Source organism: Panthera leo, chromosome E2, assembly GCF_018350215.1.
Source record: "Panthera leo isolate Ple1 chromosome E2, P.leo_Ple1_pat1.1, whole genome shotgun sequence".
NCBI classification, from domain to species: Eukaryota; Metazoa; Chordata; class Mammalia; order Carnivora; family Felidae; genus Panthera; species Panthera leo.
This window is the reverse complement of record NC_056693.1, coordinates 43,405,438-43,425,759: the sequence shown is the minus strand read 5'-3', so window position 1 is coordinate 43,425,759 and position 20,322 is coordinate 43,405,438. Positions and strand designations below refer to the sequence as shown.

At 49.7% G+C, this 20,322-nt stretch overlaps 2 protein-coding genes across 10 annotated transcripts in view; both read right to left on the bottom strand.

Annotated features, from left to right (window-relative positions):
* SLC7A6 (solute carrier family 7 member 6) overlaps positions 1 to 5,138 on the bottom strand; it is a 35,630-nt gene extending 30,492 nt beyond the window's left edge. The window contains exons 1-2 of one of the 3 annotated variants that reach the window (XM_042918573.1): positions 5,072 to 5,138; positions 3,146 to 3,272 (exon numbers count right to left, since the gene is read on the bottom strand). The gene's annotated coding sequence lies outside the window, so the exon portion shown is untranslated. Of the gene's footprint in view, positions 1 to 448; positions 468 to 3,145; positions 3,273 to 5,071 lie in introns of those variants that run through there. The other 2 variants (XM_042918572.1, XM_042918577.1) reach the window with 2 other exon arrangements.
* A 2,557-nt stretch (positions 5,139 to 7,695) lies between these two features.
* Positions 7,696 to 20,322, bottom strand: part of PLA2G15 (phospholipase A2 group XV) — a 19,971-nt gene continuing 7,344 nt past the window's right edge. For 3 of the 7 annotated variants that reach the window (XM_042919568.1, XM_042919566.1, XM_042919570.1), the window contains exons 2-7: positions 18,015 to 18,313; positions 16,812 to 16,968; positions 12,379 to 12,497; positions 12,036 to 12,134; positions 11,411 to 11,635; positions 7,696 to 9,642 (exon numbers count right to left, since the gene is read on the bottom strand). In XM_042919568.1, the coding sequence (XP_042775502.1) occupies positions 9,131 to 9,642; positions 11,411 to 11,635; positions 12,036 to 12,134; positions 12,379 to 12,497; positions 16,812 to 16,968; position 18,015 (1,113 nt within the window). In that variant the 5' untranslated portion in view covers positions 18,016 to 18,313 and the 3' untranslated portion in view covers positions 7,696 to 9,130. Of the gene's footprint in view, positions 9,643 to 11,410; positions 11,636 to 12,035; positions 12,135 to 12,378; positions 12,498 to 16,811; positions 16,969 to 18,005; positions 18,314 to 19,790; positions 19,965 to 20,322 lie in introns of those variants that run through there. The other 4 variants (XM_042919569.1, XM_042919565.1, XM_042919567.1 and 1 more) reach the window with 4 other exon arrangements.

The window sequence follows — 20,322 nt, the reverse complement described above, 5'->3', positions numbered from 1 at the left end:
TTTAATCCAACCATCTCAATAATAACATGAAATATAAATGATCTAAACATACCAATTAAAAAATAGATACTGGCAGATAAAAATGCAAAACCCAACATGTAGTCTACAAGAAACCTGCTTTAAATATAAAGACATAAGTAAACTATAGGTAAAACAATAGGAAAAAAATAAACCATGCAAACACTAATCAAAAGAAAGATGGAGTAGCTATAGTACCATTATATAAAATAAACTTCAGAATAAGAAATACTGCTAGGGATAAAGAATTCATCAAGAAGACAATTCTAAATATATATTTCCTCCAACAACAAAGTTTCAAAATACATAAAGTGATATATATCTAAAAAGAGAAATACACAAATCTACAATTATAGTTGGAGACTTCAAAGCACCTCTCTCAGTTGTCACTAGAATAGATAGACATAAAATTAGCAAGATCGAGGGGTACCTGGTTGGCTCAGTCAGTAGAGCATTCGACTTTTAATCTCAGGGTCATGAGTTCAAGTCCCACACTGCATGTGGAGCCTACTTTAAAAAAATCAGCAAGATCTGGAAGACCTGAAAACGGAATGTGCCAACAACATAGCTCTTGTCTAAGTAATTAGGTGAATTCTGAGAAAAACAAACAAAAACTGGCAACTGCAATAGGGTTTACCTCCATCCAGGAGACGGGGGGCAGGCTAGGGGTAGGAGGCAGCCTTCTAGCAGGAAAAACACTACTTTGGCTCCTCAAATTTCACAACAGAGTATCAACCCTACTATCTACTCTGTTGGTATCAGAGCACAGTTAGGAACCCTCCCTCAGGTGCTACCTGAGGCCTTTAAGACCAATTCCAACCTACTTATCAGGTCCTTATCACTACACCCCCCCACACCCACCCCTACCTCCAACCCCCGCTGTCCCACCCAAGGTCCTATCACACTAAATTCCTTGCAGCTTCCAGAACCTGGAATAGTCCAGGGTTCCTAGAGCCCATGAGACAAACACACCTTTGTTCGTACTGAGCCTCTGCTTCTAACACCCTACTTCTCTCACCTTTTCCCCAACATCCTGGCTGCCATCTTTCTCCACCTATCTCCTTGTGTCTGTAAGGTTTCTAATACATACTTCTACCTCAGCAGCCACCTCATTCTGTTGCATTTACTTACCTTCAGTCTCTCCCAACTAGTTAGTAAGTTCCTTGTCTGTTTTAACAGCACCCAGTACAAGGCCCAGCACAGGCTTGGTACTCAATCTGTGATCACTGAATAAAAATATACCAAGAACAGGGGCACCTGGATGGCTCAGTCAGTTAAGCATCTGACTCTTGATTTCAGCTCAGGTCATGGTCTCGTGGTTTGTGAGTTTGAGCCCCACAATGGGCTTTGCACTGACAGCCAGGAGCCTGCTTGGGATTCTCTATCTCCTTCTCTCTCTCTACCCCTCCCCCGCTCACTCTCTATCTCTCTCCCCCCACAAAAAAAAATAAATAAATAAATACCAAGGACAAAAAATAGCTAAAAGAGAAAATACACAACAAACCCTACTAAAAGTCTAACACCTTGAGCCACCTACTCACCTGCTTGCCAGAACAACAAACAAACAAGGCTTAACTAAATGAAGTGATCATTCAGAGAATTCAGTCTGAGATGGTGGTTCTTATCATTTTGTCAAAGTACTTGTTCTTTAGATTATGAAAGAGGAAAAAAAGGATAAAAAGCAACTATGACTACAATAATGGTTTTGAATTCAAGTACATTTAATTAGTTGCCACAGTATCTACATACATTCTCAAAAAGGCAATCCTTATCTGTGAGATGCATTGTTTATCCTATCCCCACAGAAATGGGATGAAAATCAAGGAGCTCATAACTAAGCCACTATCTCCAGCTAAGTAGCCTGGTATTTGGGGGGAAGAGTGTACAACAAAATCTTACCAGATCACCCTCTCTGAACTGGCTATCCTTCTGTCTTCAGTTTTTATCCAATTGATAAGAAAAATCAGTATGTGAAGATCACAAACAGTATCAGATTCTCAGTCTCTCTCACACAGTCTCTAAAATCACTACTTAAGACAATTTCCATTAAATCATTCAGTGTACCCTGTAAGTTCCTGTTTTGAAAAACTAGTCTTAAACCCTGCCTGTAAGGGCACAATGCAGTTTTCTAGCAGGTTTTCATCTATTTTACAGGCTCCTCTAAGCAGATAATAAAGGAATTCATCAGACCACTAAAACTGCTTCATGAAAACTTAACCGTGAAACTATCACATGCAATTTCAGGGGCAAAAAAAAGAATCTTTCAGAGTTCAATTACAAGGAATACTTTACAAGCTGGATTTAAAATCTCTTTTACAATGGGTAACTATGAGGGAAAATGCTGTTGAGAAAAATATCAAAATCTTTTTTTTTTTTAATTTTGTTAACGTTTATTTACTATTGAGAGACAGAGAGACACAGAGCGTGAGCAGGGGAGGGCTAGAGAGAGGGCAGACACAGAATCCCAAGCAGGTTCCAGGCTCTGAGCTGTCAGCACAGAGCCCGACGCAGGGCTCAAACTCACGAACTGTGAGATCATGACCTGAGGCGAAGTCGGTCACCCAACCAACTGAGCCACCCAGGCACCCCTCAAAATCTTAACTGTGGTAAAAATATAGAGGACTCTCTTTTCTATACACCTCTGAGCTTTATATATTTTCCACAATTAGTATACATTAATTTTCTTAATGTTTAACTGTATCTATATAATATACACACACATACTTACACTCCTATAAAACAAAAAAGTGATGTGACTCTATATTTATCTTTTTACCCAAGAAAATAGGAAACTCAAGATCCAATTCAGTTCCCAATCACAGTGAACAGATAACCTTACTTTCAACAGTACATGGTATCTATTCTTTTCCATGACTTTGGTTTTCAATTTCTTTTTAACAACCTCATTGCAAGTAGCTTTCATTATAAACCACCACAATTACCCTTTAGAAAAAGATATAATTTAATATATATACAATTTATATAATACAGTGTTACATAATTTTTAATTATATATGAGCCATTCTCATCGCTAGTATCCTGTTCATAGTGTGCAAAAATAACTGAAATTCTTTACAAATCACAAAGATCCAAGAAAGTTAACAGAGGACAGAGCAACAACATTCACCTGTGAGGAAATGAACAAACATCACACTTCCATAAGCTGCCTCATTATGAAGGGTCAGGATGTGAGAAGAAAATGAAGCCTCCACATCAAGGCCTAATTCCACCTGTCTGTCTTGGCCACATAACCTCTGCAACAAAGAGTAAGAGGCAGCTTATCAAAAAACGAGCCTAATAAGCAGCTGGATATCTCCCTTTGTAAAATTTATGTTTTATATGCCTGGCAGGGACAGCATTCTCAACTGAGAAGTTCCATCACACTCACAGTGGAGTGTAACTGAAGCCACCAGCCCACACATGTGTCAGAGAAGTAGCTCGGTCATCTCAAATCATGCATATCTAGACTGCTGCTGCTCCCGGAGTCCCAGGTCCTGTGAGCACTGTTTGCGTCACTTTTGTAGAAACGTATCCACATCCTGGAGGCTACAGCAGGAAGCGCACAAGACAGAGGTCAGGAAATTTCCTGTACCAAGAAGTGCCAAGGAGATAAGTCACATAACTGGTATTTACTTCTGGTCTGCAATAAAAATATGTCCGCAGCCAGAGAGAGAAGAAGAAAGACAGGGAAAAACTGGGTTTGTGGTTTTCCACATACTTGTCAGGAGAGGGAAATCAAATATAAGAACTCAAATGACAGTCTGAGACCAAAGTTGGGAAGCAAAAGCCGTGAGCGCACAACGGCACCTTAGCAAAGTAGGCAGCCTGGGCAGCTTCCTCCTAAGGGCTTCACAGCAAGCGAAGAGAGACGAAAATGAGCTCAGGAAGCACTCAGACTTTCAAAAGTCTGCTGCCCCCAGATCTTCAAATCAGGGAGCAGCTCTCAGAGAAGCACCAGATGGCTGAGCATTCTGCTAACACGATGCTAGATTCGCTGGCAGTGCTTTTTTTCCCCCATCAAGGGCAGAGACTGAATTCTTTTGAACCGTGTCACCAAGCCCCACAGCCCAGTGCACACAAGAGGTGCTCAAGTCTGTTAAATATTGATTCCTATTTATACCGACCATTACACAACGTGGTACCCACACTGTTTGCCTAGCGCTTAGTGAAGAATTCTCAGAATGTTTTACAAATATCTCTTTCCATTTACAACGTGAGATGATCAAACAAGATGACAGGACATGAGACGGGAGGAGGAGCCTTCATGGCAGCAGCACGCGGTTCCCTAGCCCTGCAAGCCCCCGCCCTAGGCAATCTCGCAGCATCCCAAGCTCTGATCCTGCAGGACATCCTCAGAGTCTTGCACGCCGTCTTTCTCTCTTGCAGACTTTCTCACAGCACAGGCTCGCTTTCTTCCCGTCACGCTCACCCTGGAGCACCTCTCAGTCTCTTACACAGCGTCACACTCGGGGCCTCTGTCGCCAGAGTCTCCCTCTCAGTCTCTCGCACACTCCTGGAACCACCCTCACACGCTCAGAGAATCACCCCCAGGCTCTGGGTTTCACACACACAGCCTCCCGCTAGTCTGCGGGGGGGGGGGGGGGGGGGGGGGGGGGGGTGCCTCACGCACACCGAGTCTCCTTCACACCAAAGTCTCTCCCGTACTGTCAACATCATCTCACACACTCTCGGCGTCATCTTCTCACTTAGGGTCTTTCTTGCACACTCACAGTCACCCTCAGACTCAGGGGGGTCGCTCACACACACACACTCACACAGACACAATCTGACACGCTCAGTCTTACACTCAGGGTTCCCCACACTCCTGGAGCCACCCTCACGCTCGCGGTCCCTCTTACACGCACAGCGTCACCCTCTAGCACGCTCTCACCGCGGCGTCTCTCACGTGCCGCCCGCCCGCCCACCCCGCGCCGGGTTTGGCGGGCCCGAATTCCGCACGCGGCGACTGCGGCGGCGCGGAGAGTTCGGCCTCCAGGACGCGGCCCCCCGCCCCGGCCCCGCTTCCCCCGCGCGCCCGCCCGCGGCCCGTTACCTCGCGGTAGCCAAGCGCCGACAGGATGCTCAGCAGCTCGACCGCCACGGCCGCCCGGGCCGCTGAGGCCCCGCCCCCGCCACGTCACGCGCCGCCGGATCGCGACAGCGCGCGCCGCGTCGGGACAGGACGCCTAGTTCCGTGCTGAGTCCGCAGGCGGCGGCGCCTCTGGGCCTAGGGGGCATCGCGGCGGCCTCAGGGATCAGAAGGCTCTGCTCAGTGTGCCGTCCCGACGTCTGCGTGCACTTGGCTCCCTGTCCCCAGGAGGGCCGTGACCTGGGCCCAACCACCCTCGCTCTAAATGGCCCCCGCAGCCCGTTCCTTTATGGCTGTTGGCCATACAGCTTACACAAGTTGCGCTAGATAGCCTCCGTACCCTGTTCTCAGCCAACCCCTCCGCTACGCACCCTAGGAAGACACACAGACCCAAAACGTTTTCTCCCAAACTCCTAGCTCAGCCCAGCTCCCGTCCATCGGAGCCTCAGCAGACACACGGACACTAACTGGCTTCTGTAACCAACCCCCCGCCTCCCTAGGGCTCAGGCTGGGGGACATTTTTTGATCCTTATCTTGTCTGACCCTACCGACACTCTCTTGGGGGAGCTGCACCCTCCTATCCTCTTCCTCTACCTCGGCTGCTGCTTCACCATCTCCTTCTAGGGGTCCTTTCCTTCTGATAGCTTTGGGGCTTTTCTAGGGTCTCTCTGACCTCTTGGACAGCTGAGCCTTCCCCCTTAGCTTCCTGTCCACAACCTCAAGCCATAGCTCTCTCCTGGGCCATGGAGTCATTTCCCACAGACACGTGTTTACACCTGCACATCCTATAGTTTGAGACTGACCATACCCAATCTCCTGCTCTGCATCACCCAATGACGCAGCCAGAGATGGGCAGCACCCTGGAAGCTTCCTCCTCCTGTCCCCCAAAGACCTGCGGGTTTTCTCATGGTTTTCTTCTCCCCAGTTATAGTAGCCTCCCAATCCCTACTCTGCTCCCTCTAACCCATCCCTATAGGGTAGGGATTGCTCCTAAAATACACATGGGAATGACTGTATCTCCTCTGCCTAAAAACACTTCCATTCTCCTATAGACCTGAGACAGTGATCCTTGAAGAACCCTCATTGCTACTGCCCTCCTTGTGCTCTCTGCTTGGAATACCGTCCTTTAGTGTGAATGAGAGTATGTGCATATTTGGAGTCTTTAGAATCTGACCCTTTGTCCCCTGGATCCATTCCTTCTGCTTCTCTGGCCAGGCAAAGTAAGAACTCTGCTCATATGTGTCACTCGGTGGCAGCCAGTCCACTTACCCTTGCAACAGCCACGTACATGACCTGCCAGCATCCAGATCTCTGGATAGAACCCAGTTATAACAATCCACCATCTGAAAGCCCATTATGCACCAAATACGGAATTAGATGTTCTCCAGCACCATCAGTGTTCCTCAGGACCACCCTGCAGGATACATTTGTTCAGCCGCATTCTGCAGATAAGCAAGCTGAGGCTCAGAAAAGTTGGGAGACTCCGTATGTAGTAGCCTGGAGCCGGTAGAACTCAGATTTGGACCCCAGTAGCGTGAACTATAGCCTGCTATGACTCCATGCCCTCTCTCAGCAGCTGTGAAATCGAACATGGCAGTGGGGCTGAAACAGGTCAGGGGTGAGTAGGCAGCTGTAAGGCCACCACAAGGGGAGCAGGGGACGGTGGCTGTCAGGGCAGAGCTGGGAGTCAGGCTGGGTACGACCTGGAGGTAAGGACCTTTTGTGTTGTCATCCTTTCACCAAGGCCAGCAATTACAGCTGGACCTGTGTATCCTTTGGCATCCTCCCCCTCTTTGGGCCACATTTCTTCCAGGTTTTGCCAATAAATAGTGCTGTGAGAGGGTTCAGAGTGCCCTCTAGTGGCCCAGGGTGTATTGAAGCCTGAAGCCCAGGCTGGCCCAGGGCAGGAACTGGGGCTCTCACCACCCCACTGCCGCCAACCCCCACTCTGGGCTCTGCACCATAGAATTAAGGCTTGGATGTCATCCCTATGCATGTTTCCCTGTCTCCGGCTCTGTTTCTCTGTCTTTATCCATCTCCACTTGGTTCCCAGTGTTGTTCCTTGTCTCTGTCCACACCTAGTCTCAGCCTAGTCTCTCCTCTTCTGTCAGTCTCTGTCCCCAGAGAGGGACAGACAGTGGGCAAACTGAAGAAACAAAGAAGAAGGATGGCGTCCTAAAAAGAACTCTAGGGTCAAAAGACACTGAGACCTGAAAGATGAGAGAGGACAAAAAGGCCGGGAGCGAGAGTCCAGCCAGGGTGACCTGCGGGATTGTCCTCAGCCCCCAGCTGTGGGGCAGCATGTGGGGTTTATACACCAAGCAGGAGTAGAGGGAGGGCAGGAGCCCTCCCTTTCCAATGGGAATGTTTCAGGTCCTGGTTCTTAGGCCCAGGAGGGGAAATAGATTCCAGGAGAGGGGGCAGGAGGATCAAGCCCAAATAGGTGCACAGGAGCAATGCTTTGGTGCTGAGAGAACCCATCAAGGCCCCAGGAAAGGTCTAGCCCCTGATTACCTACCTCTCTAGCGTCGTCACTCCTCCATTACCTCCCTCTTTTCATGCTCAGAAGAGACTCTAAGCCAGGGCACTTTACAGCATCCAGAGTATTTTTATTGCCAGAATCAAGGTACAGCCTGCTCAGAGCCCCAGTACGGAGCACACCACTCAGGAATAAAAGGAGAGAGATGCTGGGTATGTTTACCACACAAAAAAATCCAGCTTCACAGAAATCTTGTGGGAGAGCAGCACAGTCCAGCCTGACTGAGGCTCTGGGGTCCCATCCTAGAGGTTAGACTCAAGTCTTGGCCTAGAGCCATTGACCACTTGGAGATCACTGCCACCAAGGCAGATCCAGATTCTCCATCCCTGCTATTATAGGGAGATCCATGCAGCACCTCTGGAAAGGAAGGAAATTACCAGGGGAGCCCCAAGGCACCTGGCTCTCTCAGGGACGACTCAAGCTTCTGGGTTAGTCTCTGCAGACTAAGCACCACTGAGCTGCCTGGTGGGAGTAGGTGCTGGGCAAAATGGGAAAGAGTTCTATCTCCTCTCAGCTCTGCACCAGCCCACACGGGTGCCAGAAAAACCCTAGGGCTGGGTGGCAACGTGGTGGTGGATTTAGCAGGGATACCCCGAGCTGCCTTAACTGCTTCCTTGAGTTCTCTTTCTTCATGAATACCTAAAAGGCCATGGCACTGGCCCTGCTCTCATCCTTGAACCACATTCCCAGAGGGAAGGGAGCCAGCATCAATACTGTGGGTAACAGCCCAACCACAGGAGTCAAGGCTCCTGGAACGCAGCCCCCAAGAACTAGAGGGCCATATGCTGCCCAATCCTGAGCTAGGCTGTTCTTGGAGGTGAGGGAGGTAGGAGTGAATGTCCCGGGACCTGGGAACCATGGAGAACACAACTCGCCCCTGCCTGCAGGAGGAACCAGGCTGCCTCCAGAAAGCGACAGTCAAGCTGCTGAGCAACTAGGCCACAGGGAAGCCAGCAGCTCCAGCCACCCACAGCCACTATCAAGCCTACCTGTGGCCAGTGTGTGGGAAGGATCCCCTAGGGACCAGACCATCCCTGGGACCTTTAGGGACAGGAACCACACCTCAGTAATATCCCCCACAAGAAGACTAAGGGGCCAGGGCCCAGTGGGTAAATGTGAAAAGGCCACAGGGGTAGGAGAAACAAATGACCCCTCAGTCCAGGATTGAGGCCAGGTGCCAGCCAGTCCACCTGCAGAGCCAGTCCTGAGGTCACAGCAATTCCATCATCATCATCAGCAGCAGCAGCAGCAGCAGCAGCAGCATTCTTTTCAGCAAGGATCCCTCAAGTGAGTCCAGACTATTTCTTCTTTCCTCACATCCACAGAGAAAAGGATAAGAAACAGCACTTCCCAATGGCAGATATTTCACAACCCCAGACTGAGGACATTAGTCAGTCAGTCACAAACTGCTAACCTCACGGGCCACGGTAGCCAAGAGAAGCAGGTGTGGCCACGCCATCCCACAGCCCTGCCTGGCACAGGAATCAGGGCCCAAGAAGCACACGTTTCAGATAGGCCAGGGTAGTGGCGTTGGCCAGCATCTCAATGTGCTCGCTGCCCGGGAGCGCCTGCAGTGACACTTGGTGCTCCTGGCGGCTGCGCCAGGCCTGGCACTGCAGGGCGCTCTGCAAGTTCACAGTGCCGTCGCCATCACCAAAGCAGATTTTGGGATCACGGTCTGGGAAGCTCTCATAGTAGAAGGAGTCTGGCGTGGGGACACCAGTGCCATAGAGGCAGTGCAGCGGCACGCCAGGGGGCACTGTGGCTTCGACCAGCCCCTCCGTGTCCTGCCGCATGAGCCATCCATCTTTGAAGCCAATGTCCTGGAAGAACTGGCGGTAGTCCCGCAGCGTGTAGTTGGCTGTGGGTGTACGCACGAAGATCTTCTCAGGGGACCAGGTATAGTTGTAGGGCAGCAGCCAGCTGGTGGAGACGGCAGACCGCTGCTGCTCCCGAATCTTCAGGGGCCCAATGACTGGGATCCGATTGTTGTCTCCTGCAGGGAGACGGCTTTCTCAGTCTGTGCTCAGGACAAGCTGGCAGGGCAGCACGGTCCCCACCAGGCCCCCCGCTGGGCCCCAGTCAGGGGCCCAGTCAGCACTCCGGCACCTCTACACTGTCGTCCTCATTATAACTCCCCCACAGTTCCCTTTATTTTTGCTCTATCTGGGAAGCACACCGCCATGACTTGTTTCTTTCCTTCTGCATTTCCTCACCAGAGGTTTAGGCAGCACATACCCACAAGGTGATTCATTGTGTAAACAGTACCCTCCTCTGAGCATTTGTTACCAGGCTTGTGGGCACTGACCTTGTGGAAGGTGAATCAGCAGGCTGTCAGCCCAGGGACACATTCATCTTTCTCTTTTCTTACACTGAGTTAAAAAAAACATTTTTCTTTTCCCAGGCTCAGACCTGCAGCCAGCCAGCCCTGGTCGTACCCCACTCTCCTACGTGTCACTGACCTGGGCAGCCAGGTCTTTGGGAGACACAGCAGGAGGGGAGGCTGCAGGCAGAGCGAGGGTCCTTCACACACAGGAATGCCAACAACACAGAGCCAGGGAGGCCTCTGAGGAGTGAGCCAGAACTTGGAAACAGGGGCCCTCTGACCTATTCAGGACCCTGGCCATCCATCAACCCACCTTCTGACTGACGAACAGGCTTTCAGCTCTGCCTTGTGAGGTCTGGCTGTAGGACCCCTGAGGAAAGGAAAGCCCCTAGGTAGGGGTCCATGACTACCACCCCACCCCCTACCCTGCCCCTAATCCAGACTGCCGGGACCTGACAGAACAGTTTCGCAGAATCTGAGGCAGAAATCTAAGGAGACTCACAGGGAAGCTCTGAAAGGCTGAGACCTGAACCTCACCACGGTTTCCTGTCTCAAATTCATGCGTGCCCACATCTGTCCTTTTAGGTCCAGGATGGACAGAGTAGATGGCTGTCATGAGTCCTTGTTATATCCGGACTCGTTGTCCAGGCAATCCAAGGTCACTACCGGGAGACGCACTGTGTCCGACCTGATTGCAACCATCGGTTGTCCAGCAAGTAGGTCAGGCAGTGTTGATGACATGAGGAAGAAAGTTCCTCAGACGCTTGGCATAGTGGCTCGTGGCTCCTAAAATGAGGGGCCACGGGTTCATTCCCAGTCCTAGCAGAGGGAGGAAAGCCCCATGGCTATAGCTGGCAGGCTCTGATAGCCCTGAAAAGGCAGGTGGATTGGGGAGAAACAGGGAAGGAGGTGACTTTGCCAACTGCCAGGCAAGCAGGCCCAAATAAATCTGCACCTGCTTCCTCCCTGTGTTACCCACAAAGGCTCCCCGCTGCCACAGATGGACGTATGACTCATAAACAGGAAACTGGAGTCCAACCTTCCTTCCCTGGGGCAAAGGTGGGCATGAAGAAGGAAAGATGAGGGTAAGAGAAAGGGAGAAGGCTCCCTCAAAGAACTTTGGGTCAAACCAAGTTAGGCCAGCCAGGCCAGAGCATAGTGTACGTGTGTACACATGTGCACAAGCAAATACCTGAGTGACCAACAGTTGTGCCACTCTGTGAACATGCAGCAAAAAAACTTACACAGATAACAAGAGCCATCAACTAGAGAGATGAAATTAATTAATGATAGATCCTCTTTTGGAAAAGGAGATGTTTAAAAAAGCATCCCACTCTGGAGAAGAGACATGAGGGTGGCCCAGGAGGACACTGTAGAAGGAAAGAGAGGGCACCATCCCTGACATCAGCCCCCCAAACTGGGTCAGGCAGGGTCTTACCTGAGGCCAGGACACGCAAAGTCTTGGCCACGCCCCCCCAGGGCGCACCCAGTGCCACAAAGGCACGGATATACTTGTTCTTCCAGGCCTGTGGCTGCCGCTGCAGAAAGTAGAGTGTGTACATGTTGCCCATGCTGTGGGCAACCAGCACCACAGGGCCCCCATACAGCTGATGCATCTCCTCGATCATCTCCCGGAGAGCCAGGAAGTAGGGCCCGTTTTCATCTGTAGGCCAGAGCCAGGCGGTGGTCAGGAAGGAAGGGTCCTGGGGCCTGAACCATTGAATGTTTTTCAGGCCAGATCCAGGACTAGGCGGGTGGGGAAAATGCTAAAATCCAACTGGGAGTGGTCTGGTTTTCCCTCCTTTTCCAGGAAAGGAGGAAATGTAGGAGGTCCTTTCCCCCTCCTCAGCCTCATTATCTCTCCCCAGAGCTCAGAGGCCCAGAAATCCTAGGGTGAGGGATGGAGAAGGACAGGACAGATTGACCAGTGGTGGTAGCTGTGACTGCTAGGCTAGACACCAGAGGCCCTGGGGGACAGGGGAGAGCCCAGGGCCCCTGGGGGCTGTGACCTCCTCGTCCCCACCTCCTAAGACCTCAGAGAGGAAGCAAGAGTGACCACTTACTTGGGGCTCGGCGCCAGTCGTAGGGGGCCCCCCGGACATCCTCACCCCGTGTGTAGCCCCAGCCCACAAGACTCTCTACCATGGTATGGAAATAGGAACCTGTAGACAGAAATGTATGAGAATTGTAGAAAGGACAGCCAGTGCCAGCCACCCACACCACACCCAACAAGGAGACTGTGACATCTACTGTAGGAAGATCCCTGAAGGAGTGCTATAAGGCTCTGTGCCTACACTGATTAGAGACAGTTTACAGGCTCATTTCAAACTAATAGCATTCCTCCCACTCTAGGAATACAGAACTTCCAGCCCCATTCCCTGGAGGGCATGAGGAAGGGCTACATACCCACACTGCTTCTGCTGGGGTCCAGGAACTCCAGTGAGAAAGTCTTCCCAAAGCCAGGAACACGCACATCTACACCATCTGGAAACTGGGTGGCCCGGGATGTTCTGTTGTAAACCAGCCTGTCGGGGGTGGGGGTGGGGATATTGAGCTGGTGATCCAGGGATGACACTGAACATGGTGTGTCCTAATACTTCCCTCTATCCTAAGCCACACTCCCTTACTATTCTCATGTCTGATAAGAAGTATATAAAGTATATAAAAAGTAACAAACTTTATAAAGCACAAATCAGAGTAACCAAGTCCAACAGAGGACCCCAAACAAGACTCATTCCAAAGATTAAACCCAGGGCCCCTGTCAAGGCAATATTTTCTTCTCCTCCTCAATGTCATCAACCTCAGAATGCAGGTCTTGGATTTGGTTGGAAAAGGGAAGTATCAGACCTGGCTCTGCCATCAACATCATGCTTGACCCAAAAGGCAGGTAGCCTAATCTTACAGGCTCCCATTCCCCATCTCCATGGATTTAGCTCCTACCACCTACCACAATACATCACAGGGCAAAGGAGATGATAAGTGCAGCATACAGACCCAAACAGAGAAACCACCACCTTAGGGCCTGAACACCTGTGGCTGTTGTGTAGGTGGGTGGGCAAGGTGTGGAAAAATGATGGGACAAGGTGGTGGGAGACAGAAGGAAAGCTTTGTACTAGGCCAGGAACTTGGTTCTGGCCTACCCGATACCAAGGAGGCAAATGTGCCCAAGAAAACACAGGTGCCTAGACCTGAAGTTCTTGGTGGTCCTGAGTCCTAATCTCCATAAGATCAGCCACAGAAAGCTGACCAAGATACCCAACATAGACCTAAATAATAGGTCCGGGGGGCCCACTTTCTCTAAGGTGATCTGTAGATTATCCCTACAGAAAAGTGTTGAAAACTTTCTACAAGGACAAAGCAGCTCTGTGCCAGATGAAAGTCTAAACATGTCAGATGTCCAATGAAGGTAGACAAGCCACTCTCAGTATCAGCCTGCACCTCCGATTGGCAGTACCTGAGACCACGTCTCTGGTGTAAAAATAGAATTGCAGATCAACAGCCCAGAAATAACCCTGATCACATACAAAAGAGGAAAGAGTCAACAAAGTAGGCATCATAAACAACAGGGAAAGGCAAGGCACCTGAAGAACTAGCTAATATATCTCCAGAAAAAAAACTTTAATTTGTGAGACTCCATTCAGCTCAAACATTTACTGAGCACCAATTTGTTCCTGGTTCTACCGCTATAAAGATAAATGAAATACACCTTCTTTCTCTGCCCCTCTGCTGCTTGCACTCTGTCTCTGTCTCTCTCTCAAAAATAAATAAACATTAAAAAATTAAAAAAAAAAAGATAAAAGAGATATGCAACCTCTGCCTTCAGTGAGCTCAGTCTTAGCCCGGGGTCACATAATTCTGGGTTCAAATCTTAGTTCTGCCACTCATTAGCTGAGTGACCCTAGGCAACTTTGTAACCTTTTCGAGCTTCCAGGTTTCCTCGTCTGTAAACAAGGTTGAAAACAGTACCTGTTTCATAGGGTTGCTGTAAGACTAAATGAAAGAAAGTATGTAGCACAGGCTGTGCCTATATTCAATAAGTGGTAATTTTCTTTTTTTTTTTTTAATTTTTTTTTTTAACGTTTATTCATTTTTGAGACAGAGAGAGACAGAGCATGAACGGGGGAGGGTCAGAGAGAGGGAGACACAGAATCCGAAACAGGCTCCAGGCTCTGAGCTGTCAGCACAGAGCCCGACGCGGGGCTCGAATTCACGGACCGCGAGATCATGACCTGAGCCGAAGTCAGACGCTTAACCGACTGAGCCACCCAGGCGCCCCAATAAGTGGTAATTTTCAATACAGTATTATTTTATTATCAGGGAAACATCCTTGGAAACAAAGTTTGGCAACTGATAAAGATTAAAGGGAATAGACATGTGGCATGGAAGAAGGAAAGGTTAAGAGTTCTGGGGGAGTGGCAGGGGAAACTTTACAGAGGGACCAGGCTCAGGTTTTAAAGGGTGAATGGGGGGCAACTGGGTGGCTCAGTCGGTTAAGTGTCTGACTTCAGCTCAGGTCATGATCTCAAAGTTTGTGAGTTCGAGCCCCACATCGCGGTCTGTGCTGACAGTGCAGAACCTGCTTGGATCCTCTCTCTCTCTCTCTCTCTCTCTCTCTCTCTCTCTCTGTCCCTCCCCTGCTCACTCTCTCCTTCTCTCTCTTAAAAACAAATGAACATTAAAAAAAAAAAAAAATTAAAGAGTGAATGGAGGGAATTTATCAGGCAAAGGGTATAGAGCTAGATTCCAGGCTGAAAGTATAAAGACATGGAGACATGGTATGTCCCAGGAGGAACAAGAAGTTGAGGGGCCAGTGAGTGGTCAACTCAGAGGCAAAGGAAGGGATGGAGGCCACGTTGAGGCTATTAATAGGGGCTGAAGCATAGAATCCACATGTAATGGGGTGCCTGGCTGGCTCAGTCAGTAGAGCATGCAACTTTTCTATCAAGGTTGTGAGTTTGAGCCCTACGTTGGATGTAGAGATTATTTAAAAATAAAATCTTCTGGGATGCCTGGGTGGCTCAGTTGGTTGTGCATCCAGCTTCGGCTCCAGTCTTGATCTCACAGTTCATGGGTTCAGGCCCCACATCGGGCTCTCTGCTGTCAGCACAGAGACTGTTTTGGATCCTCTGTCCCCGCCCCCCCCACCTCTCTCAGCTCTTTCCCTGCTCACTCTCTCAAAAATAATAAACAAAAAAATTTTTTTAATAAAAAAAATAAAATCTTCTGGCCAACTAATCTTTGACAAAGCAGGAAAGAAAATCCAATGGAATAAAGACAGTCTCTTCAGCAAAAGGTGCTGGGAAAACTGGACAGCGACAAGCAGAAAAATGAACCTGGACCACTTTCTTACACCATACATAAAAATAAACTCAAAGTGGATGAAAGACCTAAATGTAAGACAGGATGCCATCAAAATCCTAAAGGAGAAAGCAGGTAAAAACCTCTCTGACCTTGGCCACATCAACATCTTACTCAACACCTCTCCATAGGCAAGGGAAACAAAATAAAAAATGAACTATTGGTACTTCATCGAAACAAAAAACTTCTGCACAGCGAAGGAAACAATCAGAAAGACTAAAAGGCAACTGACAGAATGGGAGAAGATGTTTGCAAATGACATATTAGATAAAGGGTGAATATCCAAAATCTATACAGAACGTATCAAACTCAACACTCAAAAAACAAATAATCCAGTGAAGAAACGGGCAAGACATGAATAGACACTTCTCCAAAGAAGACAGCCAGATGGCTGACAGATACATGAAAAAATGCTCAACATCACTCATCATCCGGGAAATACAAATCAAAACCACAATGAGATACCACTTCACACCTGTCACAATGGCTAACATTAACAACTGAGGCAACAACAAATGTTGATGAGGATGCAGAGAAAGAGGATCTCTTTTGCACTCCTGGTGGGAATGCAAACTGGTGCAGTCACTCTGGAAACAATATGGAGCTTCCTCAAAAAATTAAAAATAGAACTACCTTATGACCCAGCAGTTGCACTATGAGGTATTTATCCCAGGGATATAGGTGTGCTGTTTCGAAGGGGCACGTGCACCCCAATGTTTATAGCAGTGCTATTCACAATAGTCAAAGTATATGGAAACAGCCCAAATGTCCATCGATGGATGAATGGATAAAGGAGAATTGGTGAGTATATATACGATGGAGTATTATCAGCAATCAAAAAGAATGAAATCTTGCCATTTGCAACTATGTGCATGGAACTAGAGAGTATTATGCTAAGTGAAATTAGTCAGTCAGAGAAAGACAAATATCATATGACTTCACTCATATGAGGAATTTAAGATACAAAACAGATGAACATAAGGGAAGAGAAGCAAAAATAATATAAAAACCGGGAGGGGGACAAAACATAAGAGACTCTTAAATACAGAGAACAAACATAGGGTTACTGGAGGGGTTGTGGGAGGGGAGATGGGCTAAATGGGTAAGGGGCGTTAAGGAATCTACTCCTGAAATCATTGTTGCACTATATGCTAACTAACTTGGATGGAAATTTAAAAATCAATCAGTCAGTTAATTAATTAATTAAAATCTTAAAAAAAAAAAAAAAAAAAAAAGAATCCATGCATAGGGTGTAAAGCACAAGGCATGAACTAGAGAGAGTAGAGCCAAGAGCTGCAAGAAAGGGAGGAAGAAAGTTCTGTCTCCGAGAGTGCAGAGGTGGTGCTGACTAGACAAGGGAAGTGAGAAGGGCAAGAGGTCAGTGACCTCAGGGTCTGTTGAAGCAGGGATGAGACAGAAATAGGTTCTAGAAATTTCTTTAACCTCGGTGAGCAGCACCCCATCTGTGCCCCAGCCCCCACCTGATGTTGTCGATCCAGCAGTCAATGATGACAGGTAGCAGCAGCTCGAGGTTCAGCCAGAGGGTGAAGTAGTTGTCCGTCCTCTTGGAGCAGAGGTAATGTACGACCGTTGGCTTGTCCAGCTTTGCCTCCAGCTGGTTGCCCAAATCACCAGGCACTGCAGGGGGACACAGAACAGTCATGAGGCCCTGGACCGGCAGGCTGGAGATCCTTGAGGCTTGCACCCAAAGGCCTCCTACTATAGCTGTCCCAGGCTACAGAGTATGGCCTTGTTTATTCAAAGGAATGGCAAACAGGACAAAGCACTGGGCCACTTAACTAGCCAAAACTGAATCCAGAGAAGGCACTCTAGGACAGGCTTGTGGATGGGGTGGCAATGAACAGAAACACAGTTGAGAGAAGTTCGTAATGGTACCTGCCAACCTCTTGAGAGCCCAGTAATCTTCCAGAGGGCAGATCATCTGGAGGGCCCTAGGCTCTCAGCACACCTGGACCCTGTGTCAGAGATGGCTACCCTGAAACAACACAACAGTCCAGCCACAGCCAGGTAGGGGAGGGTGTGACAAGGCCCAAGGATAACTTCTCTCTGCCCAAGCCAGTCTAGTCAGTCTATACACACAGAGCCCTCAGGCCCTTGTGAAACTCAAACCCATCCCCATGGCTTCATCACCCAACATTCAAGGCCCTTGCCAGAATATTGTTCCCATTGGCCTTTCAGGCCTCACTTGGTTCTACATGCCATGCTCTTGCATCTTCCAAGCATATCACCATTTAGGATCCATGATCACTGAGTGAACCATCAGCTCTTGGCTCTCCTGGGCATTCTTTGGGTTCTACAAGCCTAGCCCTGCACAGGGCATGCCCTCCCTTTGCATCATCTCACAGTGTCCTCAGGACAACCATGAGACGCAGGTGTGGCACCTGCGTTCACCTCCCTTAACAACACAGATGCAGAAATGGGGGGTCCTCAGCATGACAGTGCAGAGACCTTGGTCACTGTCTGCAGCAAAGAGGAAATGGCTCAAGGAGGAAGTCACCAGATTTGCTGTGCCTGAATGCTCTTTGTCCTGGATAGGCTGTGTGGCCTCTAAAAATAGCAGTGGTCACTTCCTAAGCCCCTTTTTGCCTAAAACTAGGACAAAAGACATCCATGTAACTTTCACCTCAAATAACACTGGGAGAGAACATCCTTACTATGCTCACTTTACAGATGAGGAGACTGAGGTTGGGGTAGAAATGACTTGTTACAGTCCTCCACCAGCCCAAAGTCTTCTTCTGTATCACTTCTTTGGTTTCTACCACCAATTTGGGTCTCACTCATAGAAGGTGGTCACCCTTGGAGGCTGATCCTCTGATGGTCCCTGCTGTGTGTCCAGGAACAGCTCCTCCACTGCCCACCATGGGGTTTCCCAGGATTAATGCCAACAGCTTCACTCTCTGAGAAGCTGGGCAGATTAGGATTCTGTGACTCTGGCTGTGGCGTAAGGCTCCTCTGCTGTGACCTAGGATAAGCAAGAACTGAGCTGAATGAATTGAGTATAGTTAGCATCAATCCAAGCAAAAAGGCTGCCACACATCAGGGACCCCATCAGGGACCACACATTTCCCAATGTCACACCCTTCATACTCAGAACTCCTTAGGCTACCCATGACTTCTTGTGTGCTTACAGGATAAAGTCTAGATGAGCCAACCAGTCACAAGCCCTGCACAATTCACTCCTCCCCTAACTCCATTCCAGACATCCTGGATTGCTTACCGCTCTCCCTCTGAGATGTAATTTCCTCTGCCTGGAACTCTCTCCTGGCCTCACCTATAGCCACATTCTCCAGGCAGCCTTCCTTAACTGGATTGGTAGACTCTTTGTGCTTACCCAATACAGACCTCATCTCTAGGGATCCCTGTAAACTTAGGGAACACAGGGCCAAGTCTGCCCAAATCCCGTGGTGAACCTGAACCCAGCATCCCCCTGGAGTATTTCCTGGCCTAGAACTCCTGGTGGGAACCCCCAGGGACCACATTGTCAGCCAACCCTACCCTTCTGTGATCTGCATCACCCCCATTAAAATACCCCCATCAGAAAGAACATGGGGGTCATGCTGCAGCACACTCAGTATGTGACATATACCTCAGCATGTCTCTGCCCTTATGAATCCTAGCTGGCCACCAACTCAATGCTTGAATGAGGCATCCAAGGCCCCCAAGACAGAGAAGTCTCATCTCTGCCCACCACCACAAAGAAACACTGTGGTTCCTGTATAATTACAGGGGCCAGGGCCAAGGGGTTGGCCAGGAAGGTCATCTAGACCCAACATAGCCCAGTCCAAATTGGTCTGGAAAGGGTAAGATGCTCCCTGACATCTGTTCATAGCCATTGTCCCAACCCTTACCTCTGTCTTTAGCCATCCTCAGATTCCCTTAGGCCTCCTCCCTCAGGCCAATGCCACCCATTTGGTAAGTTGGGGAGGGGGGTGTCTTGGTGGCAGGATAGGAGAGTCATTCTTTCCCCCAAAAGCTTCCTTTCAATAATGCCTCCTGAAACACATGGGGCTGGAAGAGTCGAGAGAGACAGCCTCCTAGCCATGCCCAAATCAACAACTGAGGACCCTGGAGACCAACTCCGAGAACACCCTATTCCCCCGCCGACCCTCAGGAGTGGGGCCAAAGGATCTCGGTCTCTCCAGCTAAAAAATTGACATAAAGCGAGGCAAAGCTTGGGACTGACGTAGATAGCATTACTGATAGACAACAGAACAGCAGCCCTCCCATTTACCCCATTATTCTACAGGGGAAGGTGAAGAGAGGTTGACCACACCCGCGCCCAGCATGGCGAGAGGTGGACGGACCGAACCAGGTGACAAGACAGTCATATGCTCCCCACCCCACGCTTAGAGCACAGCAGATCTGGAAGACGGCTCCGCCCGCACCCGGTCCTGCCGGATGCACGAGCAAACGGACCCACGACTGTACGCGCGCCTCACCCAGCACCACAGGAGGGGGACGTCCGACCGGGAGCGCCGGGTCTACGAGCAGCAGGAGGAACAGGAGGCCACCCAGGAGCAGCGCCGCAGAATAGGGACAGAGGCGAAGACCCATTGCGTGCCACGGCCGCTACAGGTCCGAGGTGCGGATTCAGCGCCCTGGGCTGGCGCCTAGGCCGGGGCGGCGGCGACGAGCTTAACCCCCCCGCCCGCAGTAGACCACGGCCGCCGGGCCAATCAGGATCCACCTTCCCCAAACGGCCTGCCAATAGGAACTCGCCGCCAGACACGTCCCTCCCGTTTGGAGCTCGCTGCCTCGCCCCTGCGGATCCCCTGCCAGCTCCTTGGACCGTGCTGCGCGCCGAGCGCATCGATCGATCCGGGCTCAGCCTGGCTTCTCTGCCCTGAGTCCCCGACCGGTCGCACCCAACTCGCCGCTGCTGGAGACCCAGCACAGCTTTGGGTGTCCACAATCCACGCTGCGCAGCCCGATTCCTGGTGCGTCCCTGCTTTGGGATCTGGAACGGGCTGG